This window comes from Cavia porcellus, unplaced genomic scaffold (genome assembly GCF_034190915.1).
Source record: "Cavia porcellus strain 051 isolate PalLab524CR breed Dunkin Hartley unplaced genomic scaffold, mCavPor4.1 scaffold_18, whole genome shotgun sequence".
Taxonomy (NCBI): domain Eukaryota; kingdom Metazoa; phylum Chordata; class Mammalia; order Rodentia; family Caviidae; genus Cavia; species Cavia porcellus.
The window spans coordinates 24,889,235-24,910,884 of record NW_026947501.1 but is presented as its reverse complement, the minus strand read 5'-3'; the positions used below and the strand labels follow the sequence as shown (position 1 = coordinate 24,910,884).

The 21,650-nt window shown below is 44.0% G+C and overlaps 1 protein-coding gene across 4 annotated transcripts in view; it reads left to right on the top strand.

Annotated features, from left to right (window-relative positions):
- Add2 (adducin 2) overlaps positions 1–21,650 on the top strand; it is a 103,843-nt gene that overhangs the window by 59,817 nt on the left and 22,376 nt on the right. For 3 of the 4 annotated variants that reach the window (XM_005003357.4, XM_063229566.1, XM_063229568.1), the window contains exons 3-9: positions 2,360–2,585; positions 4,210–4,348; positions 10,975–11,126; positions 11,538–11,618; positions 14,689–14,838; positions 16,318–16,461; positions 18,291–18,389. In XM_005003357.4, coding sequence (XP_005003414.1) covers positions 2,403–2,585; positions 4,210–4,348; positions 10,975–11,126; positions 11,538–11,618; positions 14,689–14,838; positions 16,318–16,461; positions 18,291–18,389 — 948 coding nt within the window. In that variant the 5' untranslated portion in view covers positions 2,360–2,402. Of the gene's footprint in view, positions 1–26; positions 49–2,359; positions 2,586–4,209; positions 4,349–10,974; positions 11,127–11,537; positions 11,619–14,688; positions 14,839–16,317; positions 16,462–18,290; positions 18,390–21,650 lie in introns of those variants that run through there. The other variant, XM_063229567.1, reaches the window with a different exon arrangement.

Here is a 21,650-nt window from a genome sequence, read left to right as displayed (position 1 = left end):
AGGGAGATGACCTGCCCCAGCTCATGCAGGTATCGTGACAGAATCGAGGTAAGATTTCAGGTCTCTTATTCTAGCCCAACCAAATTCTACCAGAAATATTGCTAACAGATCTAATCATTCTTTTCCATTTAGATGAATAAAAAAGAGTTTGGATTTAAATTTCTTTAAGTTGTTCTATCAAACTGCCAACTCTGTTTTAAAATAGTCTTTCAAGAATTGTTTTGGTGGGTCACCTCTCCTAGAAGACTCCTCCTCCCGCTCCTAGTCACTTATCCCTGTCTCTTGTTGCCAAATATCTCAACAACATGACTGATTGCGGGGAGACCTGCTAAGGGCTTTCTTAAGGAGATGATGAATTAGTGAAAGGACTAAGAACAGAGGCTACAGTTTGTCAGTCTTGCAGAAACAGGTCATGCTGGCATATGATGTCCAGATCAAATGCATCATGGTAGGGGCTGGTTTGAGTGGTCCTGGACAGGTATGGGAAGTGACATGATATAGCATGAATTTAGAAACATGTGGCTTCATGTCATCTTTGTTTGGCTTGCTAAAAATAGCCATCTCCTGGAATGAGCATTATATGACATGTTACAACCATTAACATATAACCTGCAATATTTCAACTCTGGTTGTTCTTTAGAATCACTCAGGGAGTTTTAAAAAAATCCTCATTCCCTGGTCACTCTCTAGACTAATTATACTAGAATCTCTAGCATCAGTGGTTTTAAAGTTCCTCTGGTGATTGCAGTGTGTAACCATGATTGAGAAGCATTGTTCTTGGCATGGGTTTAGGCCATCATGAAACCCTTGAGGTACTCTGTCTATGTGCCTTCCCTTGAACTTGCTCTTCACATTTCCCTGAAGGAAGCATGCAAACAACAACCACAAGCCAGCTGGGTATTCCAGTCAATAGGATACGCTCGCGTTTATTTTCTCTGGGCTAATCTATGGCACTTATCCTCCACTCACACCACCCAGAGACTGTAATGGTAAAGGGTGGATCCTGACAGGCTGGAAGAAGAGGGCACAGGCAGCTCAGGGACAGGGAGAATAGCCCCTGCTGGAATCAGCAAGCCCTCCTTTGTAATGAAGTGGGAATGAAAGTTAATGCTGAGGAACACGGGACTGCTGAAGCAAGGCTGGAGGGGGTCAGGGACTGGTCAGCCGAAGGTCAAGTGCAGATCAGGACATGAGAGATCAGGAGGATTCTCCAGAGAATAAAATGGCACCCCCTCACCTCATGCAATGGGAGCCCAAGAAGGAGCAGAGGGGTGACAGAGTATGGATGAGATCCCAGAGCCTGAGCCCTTTTAATATTCTTCAACTTCCTTGTGTTCAAAAGCTAATTATGGTTCACTCAAAGTATGCATCTTCTTTTTTTGGGAAGGGCCAGCAGGCACCAAGCAAAGCACAGGATGGTGAGGTGCGCACCACAATCTTAAAGTCTAGCAGAGCTGATAGGTGAGAGGAGACTGGCTTAGCCAAGATCCATAGTCAGGAAGTGAAGGCTGAAATTGCAGCCTGACTCCTCAGAAGAGCCCCAATATAGCAACAGAAGACATTCTTCTGTTCTTCATTCGTGCATTTAAATAGGCTTGCTTGAGTAGAAAAAAGATGTGGCTTGATGGTCTTCACTGTATGGCTCAGGCCTCAATATGTTAAGACACTCCCTTTACATGCTATTAATTGTTTCTCAGTATACATTTAGTGAGATTTGGGGAAAATACATTTTTCTCTAATACAAATCACTTATTTCTTTTAAATTTGGTAAGAATTTGATTCTGCATTAAGCCATATTTTGCAAAAAGCAGATTCACCAGTGGTTCCTTTCCAGGGGCCAGGGCACTGAGCAAAGCGTTGCCCACGCTTTAGTACAGATGCTTGTTTGCGAATGCCCCCACCATATTTTTTGAGGATGCTTGCAAGAGGGTTTACATTTATTTATATGTTTATGTATTTAAATTTACATAGCCATGCTGGGAATATAATCCTGGGCCTTGGACATGCTAAGCAAGTGATTTATTCTGCCTGCCACTGAGATGAAATACTGACTTCCACTAAATAGTTTCTGCTGTGTTAAGAATGCATCGCAGAAAAGCTCAAAAGGTGTTGCAGGTCACACTTCCTCTGGGAAACTCCGCTGCAACCCCAGTGTGACCAGTTAAACACAGGGCCCGACCCGTCACAGCGCCCCCTATTGGTCGGCACGGGGGAGGGGCGGCCGCGTCCCGTGTGTGGCTTAGTAGCCCCCCCCCCCCCCTGCTTAATCCTACCACCTCCCTCCCCAAACTTCCGCCTTAGGAAGCGTTGGCCCGCCTTCCAGGACCAACCCGCCGCGCCCCCTGTCCCTTCTCCGCAGGATTCCAGGAGCCGATCGGATCGATCGCAGCCCTAGCGGGAAAATGAGTGAAGAGACCCTCCCCGAGGCCGCCTCCCCGCCGCACCCCCAGGGGCAGCCCTACTATGACCGCTTCTCTGAAGAGGACCCGGAGTACCTGCGTCTTCGCAACCGGGCTGCCGACCTGCGGCAGGACTTCAACCTGATGGAGCAGAAGAAGCGCGTCACCATGATCCTGCAGAGTCCCGTGAGTGGGTCCCACCCAGCTCCAGGGCACGGACAGGCGAAGGAGGCGGGAGCGAGGGGCGAGGGGGACCCAGATGACCAGTCTCGTTCTTTTCTCTGCTCAGCGTGGGGGCAATTTAGGCCCTCGGAGCGACGACGCTGGCCTGCCACGTGGTGTTGTCTTCCTGGTCACTAGTGGATGGCAAAAGCTGGGCGCGTGCAGACAGCTTGGTTCAGAAAGAGGGAGGGGGCCAGGACACCCTCCTCAGCGCCCTTTGCCCTCTGATTCTGTTTCCAGTCTTCTTTCCCGCGCCACAGCAGAGGGCGCCCCGGAGACTTGGTGGCTCCCTCTACTGAACTCACTGTGGCATGAGCAAGGCTTGAATGCATTGGCAGGTTGAGGGGACCCCGAAGGCCCCGGAGGTGGGGAGAGTGGAGGACCGAGAGGGAAAGGATCACGGGACAGCAGTGGAGGAAGCAAGGCCACGTTGGGATCATCCTGCTCTCTCCAGTCCTGGGGCCGCGGTGCCTGCCTTCCCTGGCCGCCCATGGCACTCACTCTCCAGGAAGGCTTGGATGGCGAGAAAGAGCAGTGTGCAGGGGGGTTGGGGAGCCTGTGCAGTACAACCTGGGGCTTCTTCAGGAACAGAGGGGATACTAAGGGTTGGGAAGCCAGGGACAGGGCTGGGATCCCAGTACTCAGCGGGATATTGGCCCAGGACCGTGGGTTCAGCTCTGCTTTATTCTTGTGATCCCAACCGCCCTGTCTGCCCCAGCTTCAAGGAGGCAGGAAGGAAATATAGTCCTTGTGCCACCCTGGCTGTGAGTGAAAGATCAGGCCCCACAGAGGGAATGAGCCTGAGGTCTTAGTGGCATTGTGTGGGGAGAACAGCGGGCCCTAAAAGCACTGGGGTGAGGAGTCCCAGGGAAGATCCCCAGAGTGTGACTGATAGGGGTGGCAGGGTTAGATAGCACCAGCCTAGGTTTTGAGGGCCAGGTAGGAGGTGGGGGACTGCAAGATCCTGCTTCTTTTGATGTGTTTATAGGCTTAAGCAGTTCCCTCTTTCTTTCAAGTGTTTCCTGTTATCCCCTGTGGGCAAGATGCCCAGTTTATGCCCTGGTGCTCTGAAAGGCTTAGAAAGGGCATCAAAAGTGGAAACCACCTCAGGGATCATCAGATCCTGCCTCTTTATTAAGTACACCAGGAAACTGAGGCCCAGAGGAGCCATAGGCATCCTAATGGAGAGGGAAGGTGGCATGCATTCTCATTTAGTTCTGCTTTTTAAAATGCCCTTAATTACTAAAGTGAAATCCTGCCAAGTCTGATGGGGTGAGGGGAGGCATGTCTTGCCCATTAGCCAGATGCAGGAAGGACCTGGGATCTAGATTACTATGCACAGGGAAAAGGATGCATGGGATCCATTCCTGGCACCACCTCTTAGCTCCCCGCACAGTAATTTGGGAAGGCTCTTGAGGTCCTAATGGAGTTGCTTCTGGGGCCCCGGAAGCCCAGAAATGGCCTGGGCTAGCTGACCCAGGGCTGGAAGTGGGCACTTGGGAGAGCTCATTATTCAACAGCCATGAGTCCCTGTTTCCTGTGTGAGATGCTGGGGGCGGGGGGACCAGCACCTCTGGGCCTGTTTCAGTCTTTCAGGGAGGAGCTGGAAGGCCTTATCCAGGAGCAGATGAAGAAGGGGAACAATTCCTCCAACATCTGGGCCTTGCGGCAGATTGCGGACTTCATGGCCAGCACCTCCCACGCAGTCTTCCCCACATCTTCCATGAGTAAGTGGGTGTCTGGGGAGCTGCCAGGAGCAGGGACGCTGGGTGGGGTGAGGAGGAGAGGCAGGAGCTGCAAGAAGCTGGTTGCCAGGCGACAGTACAAGTGTGCAGTTTCATTAGCAGGCCTGGGGGAACTCAGCAGAAGCCAGAGAGGTGTCTGGCTCTGCTTTTGATGTTGCTGCAAATTAAAGACCCACAGAAGAGTTATCCAGGATGCCAGGAAGGGGAGGGGTGGAGGTGACTTCAAGAGATGAAGAGAGACCATCAAAACCAGTGTTCCCATGTCCCACTGGACTGGCCAGCGTGGCTCCACAGATGAGCCCTGAGAAGATCCGGGGCTACGCCTGAGTCTACTTTTTAGACTGTAAAGCTCCACCCATAATGGATGTTTTAAAATAAACATTAAAAAAAATATATCCCTCAACAGTGATATAGGATGATGTCAGAAAATAATCAAGGTTCTTAAAACTTATAAATTATTACTATCACTATTTTGATGTGAATCTTTTCAACCCTTTTCTCAGTGTATATAGATATGCAAAAGCAATATAATCACATTATACATACAATTTTAATAACATTAATCTTTCACCTAATAAAATATGATCCTGCAATTTAATTTTTAGTGGATAAATGCTATTTAATTAATTTTTCATTATTGGACTTTTTGATTGTTTTCAACTTTTTGCTATTACACACAATACACAGTAAATATCTTGTTAAATAAATCTGTGACTTTATCTGTCAGTATTTTCTTAATATAAACTACAGGGCTGGGGATTTAGCTCAGCGTCATAAGCACCTGCCTTGCAAGTGCGTGGTCATGAGTTCGATCCCCACTACTGATTAAAAAAAAAAAAAATATATATATATATATAAAACAAAGAGTACAACTGCTGGACCATATTTAAAAGACTTTTATGCGTATTGACCAGTTAGATTCTTTCTCCATCCTAGATAAAGATGGAACTATTTTACATCCCCAGCACTGACAGTGCCCATTCCTTCAGCCTGATCTGTAGTATATACTATGGTGTGTCTTATCCTCCTGATTTTAGAGGTTATAAATACTTTTGTTTTGTTTTACTTCCTTTCAGTTTTTATTTTTTATTGGTTATTTGAATTTTAATATTTGTTTATTTTATCACTAATGAGAGTGGGTATATTACACGTGTTTATATCCATATTGGACACAATGATTTTCTTTTGCAGTAAATTGCTTGTTTGCATCCTGTGCCAATTTTGCCGTTGCTATATTTTTCTTATAGATTTTCAAATCTTTACAAATTAACAGTATTTCCCTATTATATTTCCAACATACTGCAATTATTTTTCTAACTTTCCTTTGCTGCTTAATTTTCTCATGGTGTGCTTTTTTTCCTTTCCGCCTTGTGTTCTTTCATTCCCATAGTTGAATCTATTATTATTATTTTTGGGTTCTGTTTTTGAATGCATGCTCAGAGGCACCTTCCCCATGTTTTATTTGCTAATTTTCCTTGAATGTCTGCACAAGTTTGTTCTTTAAAATAATTTTAGAATTGTCAAGCCCCACCCCCATTGACCTTAACAAATCCTTTTGGGAGCTCGATTGGAATTGCATGCGATGAAAAGAATGATTTAGTGGGGAATGTACAGATTTATAATCTTATAGTAGAATATAAGCTTCATGGGGGAAATTTTTACATATTCTAGAAATTTATACATTTGATACTGTTTCCTAGAATAGGGTTCCGGACTTAGAATAGTGTCTAACACACTGGGAAGTATTCTAAAAATATTTGCATGAATGAATTTTAAATATTTTCAGAAGTGAGGGACTTTTAAGTCTTCTTTAATGCCCATTAGAAAAGATTGATAGCTATTTTTATGTAGTTACTACTGTCTTAAATTTATCTAGGAAACTTTATGTAGCTTTTTTATTTTAAATAAATCATTTTCCATTCAATTTTCTTTCTGGATTTACATACATATTTATATAAATTCTCTTGAATTTTTATATATAGAAAATCATTTAATCTGCAGATTAATGGTAAGTTTGCCTTCATCATTCCAACGTTTGCCCTTTGATTTTTTTAATTTTCTCATTTTACCCCGTTAGCACTTTCCGAACAATGTTTAATAATATATGAGAGACCAGTCACCCTTGTCTTGTTTTTGACATTAGTGGAAATTCTTTTACCACAGAGTTTGAGATAATTATTTTTTATCATGTTGAGGAAATATCTTTTTATTGTAGTTTATTAGAGGTCTTTCTCAGAAATAGATTTTAAATGTTGTAAAATGCATTTTGGGCATTATTGATTTTTCTTTCCTTGAACAATTGTTGTGATGAGTTAGAGTAATAGAACTCTGAGTATTGAACTCTTGCTTTTTTTCATTTCTGAAATAAATAATTTCTGGTCTTGACAGTCTTTTAAAAATGTTCTTCTAAATTTGATTTGCTAGAATGTTATAGATTTTGGGGTCCGTGCTCACACTTGAGGTTGGTCAGCAATTCAGATTTGGGGCAGTTTCCATCTAATAGTGGTATGAAAGATATAACTTCATAATATGGACCAGGGTAATCCCACCTTGCTCTTTGCCCTCATGGAGTTTACATAACAGAGGAAGTCTTTGTTTCTTGAAGATGTATTTCTCACTTGTAAAACCATCTAGATCTGGAACATTATTAGGCATCTTTGACATTTTCTCTTTAATTTCATCGACAGTTTTTTAAAAAATGTATTTTTCTGTTTCTTCAGTAAATTTTGCTCAACATATATAAATATATATTTAAATTTTATTTAGAGAAAAAAAGCAAAACAAAGAAGGGTAGTAATAATACAGAATTTCAAAAAAACAGTAAGAAGTTACTAATTGATAAATGATATACTGTCATCTTAGAAATAGTTGTTCAAGTTATAAAAGTAAAGCATACAAAGTGGACATTCAAACAGTGAGACTGTGAACAGTTCTGTTCAAGGATCCAACAAAAACTTAGTAATCTGGTCATCTATCCTACACGGTTAAACACACATGCAGTTATACTTTAGAACACTTTCTTTTCTCTCTTTTTTACAATAACAATTACACATTTTGGGTTTTGTTACTCCTACAGTTCTTATTACTTTTTACACTAGAGACACAATGTGATATTTATAAATATGATTCTTATTTATTTCACTTCTGCGGATAGTCTCAAGTTGCCTCCATTTACCTATGACCCTTGAGCTATTCTTTTTTATAGCTGAGTAATATTCCACTGCATAAAAATACCACATCTTTTTTTTTTTTTAAATATCATGTATTGAACTCATGGCCTCATGCTTGCCAGGCAGGTGTTTGTGCTGCTAAGCTAAATCCCCAATTTTGCTCATATATTTTGTGTGAAATAATTCATTTTATTTTTTGAAATTGTTAAGGTGGTTTACTTTGTTTTTTCATTTACATTTTGTGCTGTGGATGAAATGATGTCCCATTCTTATTCCTGCTCCTGTATATTTCGCTTTTCTCTTTACTGATGTATTCAGATGTTTGTTTATTCAGAGATCTTCTCACATATTGAATTTAATTATTGGTTTTACTATTTTTTATGATTTTTAATTTGTTAATTTTGTTTTTATATCTATGAATTCTTTTCAATAACTTTTCATTGGTTTGCTGTGTTCTTTATATTTTTTTTTCTAGACTAGAATAAATTAAATTTGCTTTATTTTCATATAAATATTTTATTTTTTCTGGGTGTAGGTTTAGAATAACTATGAATTCACAATATTTCCTTTATTGTTAATTTCTGGATAGTTTGCAGTTGCTGTTTTGACTTTATGCACTTATTTGATGGTGCTAGGACTGAACCCAGCACCTCACACATGGTAAGCCCATGCTCTGTCCCTGAGCTCTATCCCAAACCTGTTCACTTTTATTTTTTAAAGAGCTGCCAGGGAGTGTGTTTTCTCATTTCTAATGGTTGAATGTGTGTTCTTTTAAAGATTTGTTAGTAATATCAGATTTTATTGCATTATGTTTAGAAAATATATCTTATTTGTTTTCTGCTTTGGGGATTTTTGAAGCTTGTTTGTGGCCAAATAATATTCTTTTAAAATTGCATATAGTTATAGACAATCTCTAGGACATACTAATTAATCTCTATTTCCATTTTCATTTGATTGTTTTTAAAAATGGAAATTATGCTGTTTTCTACTGTGTTGGGCTTCTGTTCATTTCCCTTTGTATTTTTGATGATTTTTGCTTTGCATAATTTGATGAAATACTATCCAAAGCATAAGTTTATTTTATCCATAATTTCATTATGGGTTATACCTTTCACATAAAATGACTTTCAAAATGGCTCTTTTTGTCTAGGAGAATATTGTTTTGTGCAATTCTACTGTGCTAATAATATTGTTACCTCTTTTTATTATTTCTTTTTATTTGTCTGGTACACTTTTGATCTTCCTTTTATTTTTATCTGTTTTATGGTACTTCAGTGCTTTCTGCCTTTTCAGCTTATTTGGCTGTAACAGAAAAGTCTGAGACAACTTATTTTTATTTCTTTGTCCGTAACCCGATTTATTTCTAGGTACTTGTGGATTTTTCTCTAAATTTGTATTTTAGAAATGGTGTTCAGAAGCATATAATTTTTATGAGCTTTCTTTGCCCTAAAATGTAACAGGTTCTTAAAATTTATATGCAAGGTCTTTATTTCAGTTCTGCAAAATTTTCTTCTATTATATCAGCACTGATGGTCTCTATGCTGGTCCTCTGGGTTTTGCCTCTTGTATCCCTCATATTCTCTGTCACTGTTTTCATGTCTTGTCTTTATACTCTTACATTTGATGGATGCATAGGGGTAACTAGCATTGTCATTGCTTCACTAATCAGCATCTTGCAAGGGGAAAGTGATGGGATGCTTACAAAAATTTGATGAGTACATGTGTGTGATATCAAAAGTGAAAGATACAGAGAAAGGAGGTTCCCAGTGCCATTCAAGCCCAGATTTGGTGTTACCTATCTAACTGCATTCGCCTTAGAATTTGGGGGTGAGGAAAGGGTGGGTTGGCATTAGGGTGCCCTTCAATATTAACTTCAAGGGGAGTGGGTTGAGTTTTCATGTTTTTCTTTGTTTTCTTGGGTACACTGAATACATGGCCCAGGTAGATCTGCTTCCCATACATCACATTCAGTCACCCTAACTTTCATGAATCTGGTCAGAATAAGTATTTTGTACGTTAAGATCCTGAAAGTGGAGACTTGGGAACTGCTGTACAGTCTATTCTTGTCTCTTGTCCGTAAGTCCTGTGGGTAAGGTAATTCTTGTAGTTGAAGCTCCACAGGACACGGCAGGGAGACTTTCTGTGAGGCTGACACAGAGGATGCAATGGAGTGAATGTTTTCAGATCTGTTTTGGCCTCTTGGCCATTTCTGGAGCCCCAGAGTTACTCGTAAGAGATAAATTCAAAGAACACTGGGTCTGAAGACCCTCCCCAGACCAGTCTCACCTGTCTGGCTTTGCCTGGGGCCAGTGCTTTTGATGTGCCTTCCTTTTTGCCGTATTTCCCTGACCTGGGCTGTGCAGGGCATGTTTCGTGCTTGCTGGATATGGCCTAGCTTCATATAATCCACCCTCATATTTTCAGACCATCTCATCATTTCAACTAACAGCAAGCCTGATGCAGGACATACATCACATTGCATAGCAGAGAAGTTGGCAGAGATGCCTGAAGCTTCCAAAGAGCCTTTTAATCCATTAAAATTTTTAGAGGGGAGCTGGGATGGACAGCTTCAGGAGGCTCTTAACCAGATATCACTTTAAGCTAGAATCCTTTCTTATTGATTTATTTTATTGGTTCCCAGACTCTGATTAATCTGAGTGTGGGGGTAGAGTCTCAAATGCCTTGTTCTCCCTACCCAAGGCCTGGACATCATGTTAATGGAGTAGACAGAACATCAAATCCTAGAGCTTTTGCGTGTTCTGAGAATAAAACTATCAAAAATTGTAGGGCTGTTTCCAAGTTCTTTCCACTTGCCATCCACAGTTTCCTAAAAGAACTATCATATAACCAAGGAATTGCATGCCCAAGGAGGAGCAGATATGCCCTGACAGAAGCTTCAGGCCCTTCAGCCAGCCCCTGACCAGGGTTTTATGATTCCTAAAAATTACTCAGGAGAAGTTGACAGATGTACTTCCTGGCTGACTTGGCTTTTTGTTTGCTGTCTTTCCAAATTAGAGAAAAATTATATTGCATGGAATAATTAAAACAACCTGACTGATCTCATGATTAGTAACTTCCTTAATAGAACTAACTGATGAAATATACTTGTATTTCTACTAGAAATTTATTGTTGCCTTTATTCAATGTCCATTGTTAGGATTTATGATAATCTTAGCATTCCAGGGACCTTTCATTCTGTAAACCTAAGTCTTGCATAAGTTTTGACTATAAGCTTTTTTGAGCATGGATATCTAGTCTGTGGACTTTCTTCACTGGGTAAGGGTAAAAGTGTTGAATCCTCTGCCCAGCAATGCTTCTTGTGCAGTTGTAGGCCCAGGGAGACTTTGAAGAAGCCTAGGACAGGAAATGGGGGGGGGTGGCTGATGCAAGCTCCTGACCTTGAGTGAGCAGCACTGTCCCTGGTGCTGTCCTCTGCAGACTTCTCCATGATGACACCAATCAATGACCTCCACACCGCTGACTCCCTGAACCTGGCCAAGGGAGAGCGGCTCATGCGATGCAAGATCAGCAGTGTCTACCGCCTCCTGGACCTCTACGGCTGGGCCCAGTTGAGCGATACCTACGTCACGGTAAGGAGAGCACCAAATCCAGAGGGAGAGTTCCTGACCCGTGACATGGCCATAGCGCTGTTGGTGGCCTTTGGCCAAAATGCAATGAACTTTTCTAAGTTTTCTAACTATTGTGGCCACTGAAATAGAAACTTACCCAGTGGGTACATCTTTGGATGGGGAGCAGGAATTCCTGGATCCTGTATCTGGGGCTTTTCTTAAAGATTTCAAGATTCCTCTTGTAGCTCTATTTCCCCAGCTCTAAATAAAGGTCAAGTCCTCTTCGTGTCTTAATGGTAGGGGTAAAGAGAAAGATTCACTGGAGGAATATTTGGGCACAATAAATTCAGGAGAAGAAGAGATTCAAATGCAGTGTCCTTGAAAATGTCCCATCTCTCTATTTGTCTCTGAGAATGTGTGTCTTTCCTTCAGTTGAGAGTCAGCAAGGAGCAGGACCACTTCCTGATAAGCCCTAAAGGAGTTTCCTGCAGTGAAGTCACGGCGTCCAGCCTGGTGAGTGCTACCTGCTATCTCACTGTCCTTATTGAGATAGCAGAACTTCCTCTGCTCCTGCAGTGACAGGTCATCTCCAGATTAGCCACTGTCGTCCTGTCCCTCGTGCAGCTCACAATCTAGTGGGGGCAGAGAAGACACTTGGAACAAATAAGCTCTCAGAGAATGATGTGACCAACAGGTCCAAGGCAAGGTGCAGGCAGGGGACATAACAGGAGGGATGGGGGAGAGGAGACAGCCCAGTGGGCTCAGCCTGGGACTGCACCGAAGGTGGGAGTTGGGGCCTTCGTGGATGGGAGACACAGTAGGAACAAGAACCAAAGCACAGGGCCATGAGAGGTTGCTTCTGGGTCCCTCTCAGTGCTGCTCCTTTTAGGTGGGGTAGGAGAGACTTCTAGAAGGTAGTGTAGATCAGAAAAGATTTCTGGGTGGGAGGAGGAAGGCAGTGGAAAGAACCATCTTAGGACTGGGGATTTAGCTCAGCGGCATAAGTACCTGCCTGGCAAATGTGAGGTCATGAGTTTGATCCGCAGTACAAAACAAAAGCAGAAAGCCCCGTCCTTCTCAGTTGCATGGACTGTGGTGGCTGCTGTGCCATCCCAGGCACCTGAAAGAAGAGGACACCACCCCAGGGGCTGCTGCCACACTGAAGGTGTGCTCAAGTGTAGAGTCCAAGGACTCAAGTCCAGAGTCCATGATGACAAAGCTGCAGAATATCCAGGCAGAAGAGGACTTGAAGGATGGCCAAAGCCACTGTATCGGGAGAAGGATACTGGACTGGTGCCCAGAGAGATACTGCAGCTTTTTTTACTTTGTTCTGCTGGATGTATGGTGCCACTGAAGTATTATAAGGAGGAGAGTGAGGCGATCGGGTTACCATTATACGAAGATTCCTCTGACAGAGGTATGGGTGCCAAATGACATCAGGACAATTAGTTAGTCCATTTATAGTAAGCAGAGAAAAAACACTTGGTCCTGCATGTTCACCGGGCCTGGTGATCAGCTGGTTTGGGAATTGAGGTCAAGGTTGAAAAGTTGTGTGGACATTCAGGAGATGGTCAGTTGGATATGTGGTTTGTAATTTTGGAAGAGATTTAGCTTCAAGATACAGGTCTGAGCGTCATGGGCATGAGCTGCTCAGAAAATGCGTGTAGACTGAGTTCTGCTGTGCACCGCTGTACAGATTAGGCACTGTACAGAGGAGCCTGGCTGATGCTAAAGAGGAAAGGATAAAATCAACTTGTGCTTTGTTCAATAAGTACTATATGTCTTGACACTTGGCTTTTTTTTTTTTAATTTGTGTAAGGACAGCATTCTGTGTCCCTGGGCCTGTCCTCAGAGAGAGGACCTGGTTCCTAATTTGTACAAAGGCACCATATGGGTTAGGCTGTAATCTCTACTAAGGTTAGGCTGTAAAGATTCTTGGTGACAGCAAATCATATATGCAAAGATGAGATAAAGAATGCATGTGATTAGAGAGGGATCATACCAGAGAGGAAATTCTGACTGGCCACGTATCTGAGGATTCGGGCAGCTGAGCTGAAGGGAAACCAAAAGTCACCATCGGACACTTGGGTGCCTGAGGCAAGAGAATTGCTGTCAGTTTCAGGGATCAGGTCAATTTGAAGTCATGTTTATTTTATAAAACTTACTTATAATAGAATTGCTCAAGAAGGAATTTATTTTACATCTTGCTGATGCTCCTGCATTAGCAGATGATGTCCATAACATGTCCCTTACCCCATACAGGGCCTACCTCCTTTGGTCCCCATCTTGTCTTTTAGGGCTTTCTGGAATACGTAGGCAATTTCCGAACTGCTCTACATGCTAGTTTCAAGATGTCATGGGTTCTTCAATTTTTAGAGCCAAAATTGCAGTAATGATTTTTAGAAACTCTAATCTAGCTTCTTAATGTTTAGAGAACAGCTGTAGTCAGTGAGTTAGATTAGGTTCAGGGAAATTGCACATAGGGAATCAGGGTATGTGTTTAGCAAGAGTATCTTGTGAGAATTTCTTTTATGTTTGCTGATTAGTGTTTCAGAGAAGGCGTGGCTGTGGAGTGGGCTATCAGAATGGAATACTAACTCTAAGATTACTCAGTCTTACCTGATGTTATCAGTTTCTGTGTAGGATGTCGGGACATGGAATGAGGCTTTACCTGTCACTGGTAAAGCAGGAACACTCCCTCCTGTTAGCAAGAAAAGGGGCTGTTGCTCATTTCTGCATGTATACAGTGATGTCGCCTGAGTTGAAAGATGATTTGTCTTCCTGTTTCGCAGTCATAGTAACCTCTGATGTTGACGAGCTGAGAAGTTGTTTATGTTAGGTAGGGAATGCCATGGCCAACTTCCAGTCACATCGTGCTCTGTTTCTTACACACATGTGCACACATACACGTACTTACATATGAGTGTGTGGTTTCTTTTTCTTTCTTTTTATGTTAAGCTATGGTATGCACTATCTTTTGTAGTCAGAAGCAGATTATAAAGCCGTGATTTCCTTCCACTTGTCCTTTAAAACCTAGCTTCTGGGTGATTGGTCAACGGGTGTTCAGTATACTGATCTCTTTATCTTTGTGTATGATTTTTAAGTTTTCAGAAATTGAAAAAGCTCAACTTAAACATGATGTCCTTTAGGAAGGCTTCTGATTCTGCTGCTCTGCGTGTTAAAGGCTCCTCCTCTCTGCTTCTAGAGAATTCTGTGAATGACTCTCTTATAGTTCCTTGATACTCAAAAAGCACCACAGCCTGGGTATCAGTTGGGAAGTGGCTAGGAGTCCAGACTCTGTGAGCCATCTGCACTGACAGGAACTCCAGGGATTCATGCGTACAGTGAGGTTTGAGAAACTCTGCTCTAGCGTTTTCCCTGCTGCATTATAGTCACCTGTGACCCTTGAGACGACTCTCACTGAGAACAGGACTCACATTGTTCCCCTACACTGTGCCCAGAGTTGTTCTGGCATCTGGAATGAGTGCCTGGACGTGGGTGGCGAGTGCTGGGCCCACCTACCCTAGAGGAGCGAGGGTCCCTGCTGTCCTGTCGCTCTAAGTCTCTCTTTTCCCTGGTCCAGATCAAGGTGAACATCCTGGGAGAGGTGGTGGAGAAAGGCAGCAGCTGCTTTCCGGTGGACACCACAGGCTTCTGTCTGCACTCGGCCATCTATGCAGCCAGGCCCGACGTGCGGTGCATCATCCACTTGCACACACCGGCCACGGCAGCGGTGAGTGGGTGCCCGCCTGGCCCCATGAAAGCTCCTAGTGTAGCTGCCAGACCCAGAGGATCCATGTCTCTAACATTCTCCCTCTTGGTGGTCTCACTGAAACAGTTTAGAAAGTTCTGGAACTCAGACCAAGGTGAGGAGAGAAAATTCTCAATGTACAAACCCCCATTTCTTTTTTCTAACTACCACAGTGTTGATATAAGGTAAGATGTGGGACATGTCTCTCACTGTCCTCCATTGTGCTACCCTCACAGGCTGGGACACCCACCGAAGGGCCTGTGCCTTCCGAGTTTCTACTTAAATCATATGGGTGGGAGCTGCACCTGCTGCCACACAGCCCAGGCTCTGGGAGGAGAAATCTTTTTTTTTTTCCTTTCTTTCTTTTTTAGACAGGATCTTGCCACGTAGTTCAGGATGGCCTTGACCTTGCTATGTAGTCCATGCTGGCCTTGAACTTGTGACGATCTTCCTGCCTCAGCCACCCAAATGCTGGGATTACAGGTGCACACCGTGCCCAGCCTGGGAGGAGAAATCTTGACAGAGGTTATCAAACAGGCAGAAAACTGAACGTTTCCAACTTTCTAAACCTTAGAGTAGCTGAGAGCTGGGGACAGGAGCATGTAAAACTCAGGGAAGGTGAAAAGGCAAAAGCTTAAGAAGCAGGCTGTCCCCCTAGGGTCTCTGGTCATTTCTCCACGTGCATCTAAGTTACCGTGCAGTAGATAGCAGACGGTAAGTTCAGGCATCGCCCAAACCTCACCCCATCCTACTGGACGCCAGGCCACACACCTACGGGGGCAGGCAGACTTCTGACCAGGCTGTTGTTTTCTCAGTGACCCGCACCAGTTGTGAGTGCTCAGAGCTTCCAGAATTTGGACTAACTTGATGGTGTATTTGCGCTGAGCAAGGGACCATGTATATCACGGGCAGAAAGAAAGGAGGAGGACAAGGTCCCTGCTAAGCCTTTCCATGCTCCTTGCTTTAATAAGAGGTTGGTGTGTGGGTTACAGTCTTATTCTCGGGGCCTTAAATTATGGTTTCCAAATGGTCTTGTCTATTAGAGCAAGGAGACATGGTTATTTCTACACTAAAACAAAGGCTGAGGGGCTCCAGTGACTCATCCCAGAGGACCTGGGCCCTGCTCACCCCAGCCTGGCACGAACTGCTGCATACCTCTCTCTTCTCAGAGTCCCAAGGCAAGTGTAAACAACAGCAGGACCACATGGCTTCCTTCTGTACATTCTGTCCAGCCATTCTGACAGCTAGTACCCTGTTATGAAAACCAATAGAGAGACATTAGAGCCCGTTGTATGAAAGACAGACCTCCTGAGCAGGTAGAGAAGGATGCCAAGGCCTTTCTCATCCTCGTTCAACTCCGTGGACCCCAGATTGGAGCTGGCCTGTGCTGCTCTCAGGAAGGGAAGATGTGCTGGCAGGATGGAGGTTGCAGGTACCCCCTATCCCACTGTCTCCCTACAGGTGTCAGCCATGAAGTGGGGCCTCCTGCCCGTCTCCCACAATGCCCTGCTGGTGGGGGACATGGCCTATTACGACTTCAATGGGGAAATGGAGCAGGAAGCTGATCGTGTCAACCTGCAGAAGTGCCTTGGACCCACCTGCAAGGTTTGCACAGCCCTTCTGGGAGGATGTTCTGGAGTGGCACTGTGAAAAACCAGTGTCACCGAAGTGACATGCATTCTTTGGAAATTGTTTAGATATTGCAGGTAGCTTTTTTAAAAGGAAGAAAAGGAAAAAAATCTCTCTGACACTGCTCTGAGATTTTGGTTCTCACCCTAGTGAGTTCACATATATTTATATAACTGGAATCATAAAATAAGATCTTCCCTTTCCTTAGCAATGTATAGTAGACACATTTGTATGTCATTATTTTTTCTGTCACTATTTTAAACTGTTAAATGATGCCTCATTATGTGAATGGCTATGCCACTGTTTTCCTGAATAAACCTCTGTGTTTGCAGGTCATAGCTGGTCTCCCTGCCCTCTGAATTTTCTCTTAATATAAGCACTCATAAAAATCGTTCGAGCCAGTCTGTGTGTGCATGAGGTGATTTCCTTAGGACAAATTTCTTTGTGCCCCCTACAAAGAGTGTCTCCCTTCCCCCAATATAAAGAGTACTATTCTCCTGCCATCTCCCTAAATTTGAGTTTTATCACACTTATTTATTCATTTGTTTATTGCCAACTTGCTGGAGAAAAATGGGACTTTATTATTGCTTGGCATATATGTAGTTCGTGTAACAGTGCATATGTGGGGGTGCTCAGCTTGCTATGGGAGGGCTTCAAAAATGAGCCTGGGTTGGTGGCTTGCTGCCATCCTGGCAAGGCATTCACTGTCCAACTCACTTCCTGTCTGAGTCCCCATCTCCCCAGCTCTAAGCTGAGTGAGAAGCCCCACCAATCTCCCAATACCCTCCAAAGTGTCATTAGCAGTGCTGGGAGAGGGGTGCTATACGAGGCGGCACTTGCTGTCTCTGATATCTTTGGTGGGTCAGAGTCATTGTCTCTTTCCATTTCTCTGGTCCTTGAAAGATAAACCTCCAGCTGTATGTGGCAAGAGAGGACGTGGTATTCCGGGCTGTGAGGCCTCAGCCTGGGTAGGCTCTGCAAGAATGGGTCTGACACGTGAGGCTGTGTTTTAGATCCCATATAGGCATTGTCTGGTTCTAGAGTTCTTGAGGCTAAAACCAACCAAAGAATGTTTCCAGGAAGGGAAGTTTAAGCCTCTGGGGAGTTGTGCTATTGGTGCGAATTCATTTCAGGTCTCCTGCCCCACCTGGCCCCAGCAAGGTCAGAAACATTGCACCAATAGTGAGAACCTCTGGTTCTAGTTCAGATTTTGCCTAATTATCCAGAGAAGTCCTCTAGTTAGATTTCTACTTCCTAATCTATAAGATCAGGTAGATTAGAAGGCTACTTCTTTCCTAGAACTGTGTGATCTTGTACCAGTCAGGGCCTCACCGAGTTTGTGAAGGAAAAGTTGGAGGTCAAAAGAGATAATGTGACTCACTTGTTCCTGGAGAACCAGCTCTCACAGAACCACCCTCTTGAATTTTGACCCCCAAATTAGTAAAGTCACCGGGGCAAGATCTTACTTTTGAGGTTTGACCCTTGTGTTAGATGTCAAATAATTTCATTCACACCAATTTTTGAAAATTAGGAGTTCTCCAAGGCCTAAAATCCAGGCATTGTCCAAAGCAACCAATCAGGCTGGATGGTCTCAGTTTTTAAAATCCTCTTCAGTTTCTTAGGGTAGAAGCCTTAGTTAAAAGCACATGTCAAACACATTGGGGTGTTTGATTAGGAATAATAATACACAATAACTTGGGGGCTCTAGGATTGAATATAGAAATTAATCTACATAAAATGCAGTAGCTCTCTCTGAAGTACTTTTCCCAAGCTTGGGGTTTAATTGGCTGTTTCTTCCTCCATAGATCCTGGTGCTAAGAAACCATGGCGTGGTTGCTCTAGGTGACACCGTAGAGGAGGCATTTTACAAAGTCTTCCACCTGCAGGCTGCCTGTGAGATTCAGGTGAGCAAGTTCTCTGGGAGTTGGCTCTGATGAAGTCTGTGGGAATAGTGGTGGCCCTGCTGGTTGTGAGTCAGGGACACCTTTGAGCCCAGTCTTCCAAAATTTTCACCCTGTTTCTTTGCTTTTGCATCACCTTACACTTCTAAAATGTCACACATAAAGTCAGTTCCATGACTTAGAAAAACTAAGCGCCATTTTCCACCCAACTCTAGGAGCTTAGAGCCTGGACAGAGTTACTTGGGCTCATCAGGTAGACAGGGGAGAAACTGCCAAGGATACAGCAAGTCTTTACCATGCTCGTATGTGGCCTGGGTATGCCTGCTCCACCTGGCTGTGCCCACTTTATTTCTTTGTAACAGATTGGAATGAGTGGAGGTGGGGGTTTTGCAAAAGTCAACAACACAGTCAAATTTGGAAAGAGAAGTTGGGGGCTGGCCATTTGGAGTGGTGACATGGCCACCTGAACAGCTAGGCAGTCCTAAGACGATGTCCAGGGAGTTCATTGTGTAGTTTGCTCACTGGATCAGCCACACACACACTCAGTGTGGCCAGTTGATCATGGTGAGGAGAGTCTTGGCCAGCCCTGGAGGACTTGTTCCCAGCCTGACTGGGCTCCAGCTGTGTGTCCTTGGGTAGCACATTTGCTATCTGAAATTCATTTTTTCTCAACTGTAGACATAGGGGCCAGAGGGTTACTGTGGGGACGAGGCTTTTCAGACAAAGAGAAGCGTCATGAGGGGTACTTTTAGGACTCAGTTCATGGCAGGAGAGACCTATTGCTGCAGGATGCCTTAGCTCTTTGCTGGGCCCTTTTGGTGGGTGTCTCTATGGACCCTGGCAGAAGGGCACCATATGAAAGCCAACCACCTTTCTCTCAGCCTTCTGAGAGAAGAATGGTAGAGGCTGGTACCTCACTGGCAAAGGCACCCATAGGTGCCCTTTCAACAGTTTTTAGATGACTGTGTTGCAAATACAGTTATGAAGCCCATAATGCAGAGGCGTTGGAGGAAGCAAGGAGAGTCCAATGCCCAACCTCTAGCAGCGGTGGGCAGAAGTGGAGACCGTGGGACAGGCCAGGACACAGGTAGTGCCTCTCTGATGTGGCGCCCCCCAACCAATGGTATAATCCAAAACTCTGTCCACTTACTGGTGGCAGGACCCCCCAGAGCCTCAGCTACAAAGAGAAGCCTTCTTCCCTTCCCAACCCACACTGCTCAAAGCTCTCCATCTTGCCTTTGGAAAAGAGGCTTCTCTAAGCAACTAGCTTACAGAGAAACTTCATTCATCTCAAAGACAGCCCAGCCTCTTGACCCCAGCAGTGGCCACTAGGTAATTTAATCAAAATCAGAATGGCCATCTGTAATCAAAGGGCAGTGCTGCTGGCCATTGTCCTGACAAACCCCTGACTGCTGTCACTTAATATTTAGGATGGATTTGATTTGACCTTGTTAAAGTATCTCAGGCTGTGCAGTCATCTAGCCTGCAGTAAAGCTTCAATATATGTATATTTTTTTTTTTTAGCTGATGGGAAGAGAGGGTTCTGGAGGGAGGAACAGAGCTAGAAGATTCTTTAGAAAATTACACCAAAGGCCAATGGGTCAGGCCATGAAGAGCACATGTAGCAGCAAGCTGCAGGTGCTGTTGGGTCTCACTGGGGTCATTGCAGCGAAGTGACCATCACTGAAGCTTGTTTCCACATCGGCCTTGTTTTCTCCCTCTGTGATGTTGGCAAACATGCAGATGTGGCTGTGGTCATGTTTGTGGTTCAAGGCTGAGTGCCTGTTCAGTTCTCCTGAAGACTGTGTTTTCTTTGCTCTCCATCAATTTGGGGTTCCGGGAAACTGGGTCATTCCTAGCTGAGAAAGGCAGCTCCCTGTTCTGCTCACAGGCAGATGGGAAGATGCAAAGGCAATTCTTTTCCATCTGTTACCCATCACCATGGAAACCAGTGGAGGAAGATGGTGTGGGGAGGAGGCAGCTCTTGCAAGATTATGAACCATTGCCTCCCTTTCTCTCTCCTTCTCCATTAATGACCAGTCCCAGAGGAGTCTGCATCTCATTCATTTACTGCTAACACTCCTGGGGCACTCCTTAAGCACCAGGGGCTCTTCTAAGTGCTTTACAATCATTATCTTAAGAATCCTTACAAGGTAGATACTGCTGTTTTCATTTTACAGATGAGGAAACTGGAGGCCTACAGGTGGTAAATAACTGTCCCAAATCACACAGGAAGTAGCAAAGCCAGGATTAAAACCCAGGTAGACTGACACCTAAGTTCACGCCCTTCTAGGCTACCTGGCATTGCCTCTCTGGAGCAGGATCGGTGAGAACAGTCACGTGGACATGTGGACAGGTGTCTTAGGTGAGAAGGGTGTGGAAAATCTTCTTCCTCCCTCTTCTTTTCTAGGGGTTCACCTAGCAGGTTGCCTGGCTGACCTCCAAGGAACACTATAGGGACATCTGATAAGCATGGGAATATGTGAGACCTGAGGGACTGTTTAGATCTTCATAGGTCCATAGGCCCACATTTGTCAGCAGGCTAAATGGATCTTCAATAAAAAATAACAACACCAAAACACCAAATAATTGCAAATGTATGTAATCAGAGCAGCTCCCCGGGAATAGCATGCTTACGTGAAATATCCAATCTAACTCGGGGTGACAAATGGCTTAGTGCACAGCACAGACTGCCTGGCTCAGTCCAGTGAGATTGCCCAAGAGCCACTCTCTCTCTGTAGCCGAACTTAATCAGAAAGCTAAATCCTGACTCATTACATGCAAGTGCTGGACATGTGGAGTCCATAGAACATACTCTCAGATGAGCATGCAATTGGAACATAAGATTAGTTAAATGAATGGTTTTAAGAATCATTCTAATGTGTCTTGCTGTATATACATCTCTTTTGTCCTGTTATTCCAAATCCACTGCCTGCAACCACCTATATCCTCCCATGGGGCTTTGACCATGGAACAGACACTCTACGTTCCTGGATAAAACCCTTTAAACCTACACACTGCTGGCTGTGCACTGTAAACATTTTCTTTGTCTCCTTTTCCTGGGCTGTCTTGTCTGGGCAAGAGTACCACAGAGGGCGGTACTATTCTGTAAGTTTTCTTTTAGATCTGTTAATCCTTCCCATCAGGTTATACTCCAATTTCACTGGCCTAGAAACCACCCTATTTCTTTTAAGAAACTTAGAAAGATTTCAAACATATAGAAGAATACACAGAAGGGCATAATAGACACCCACGACTCAGATT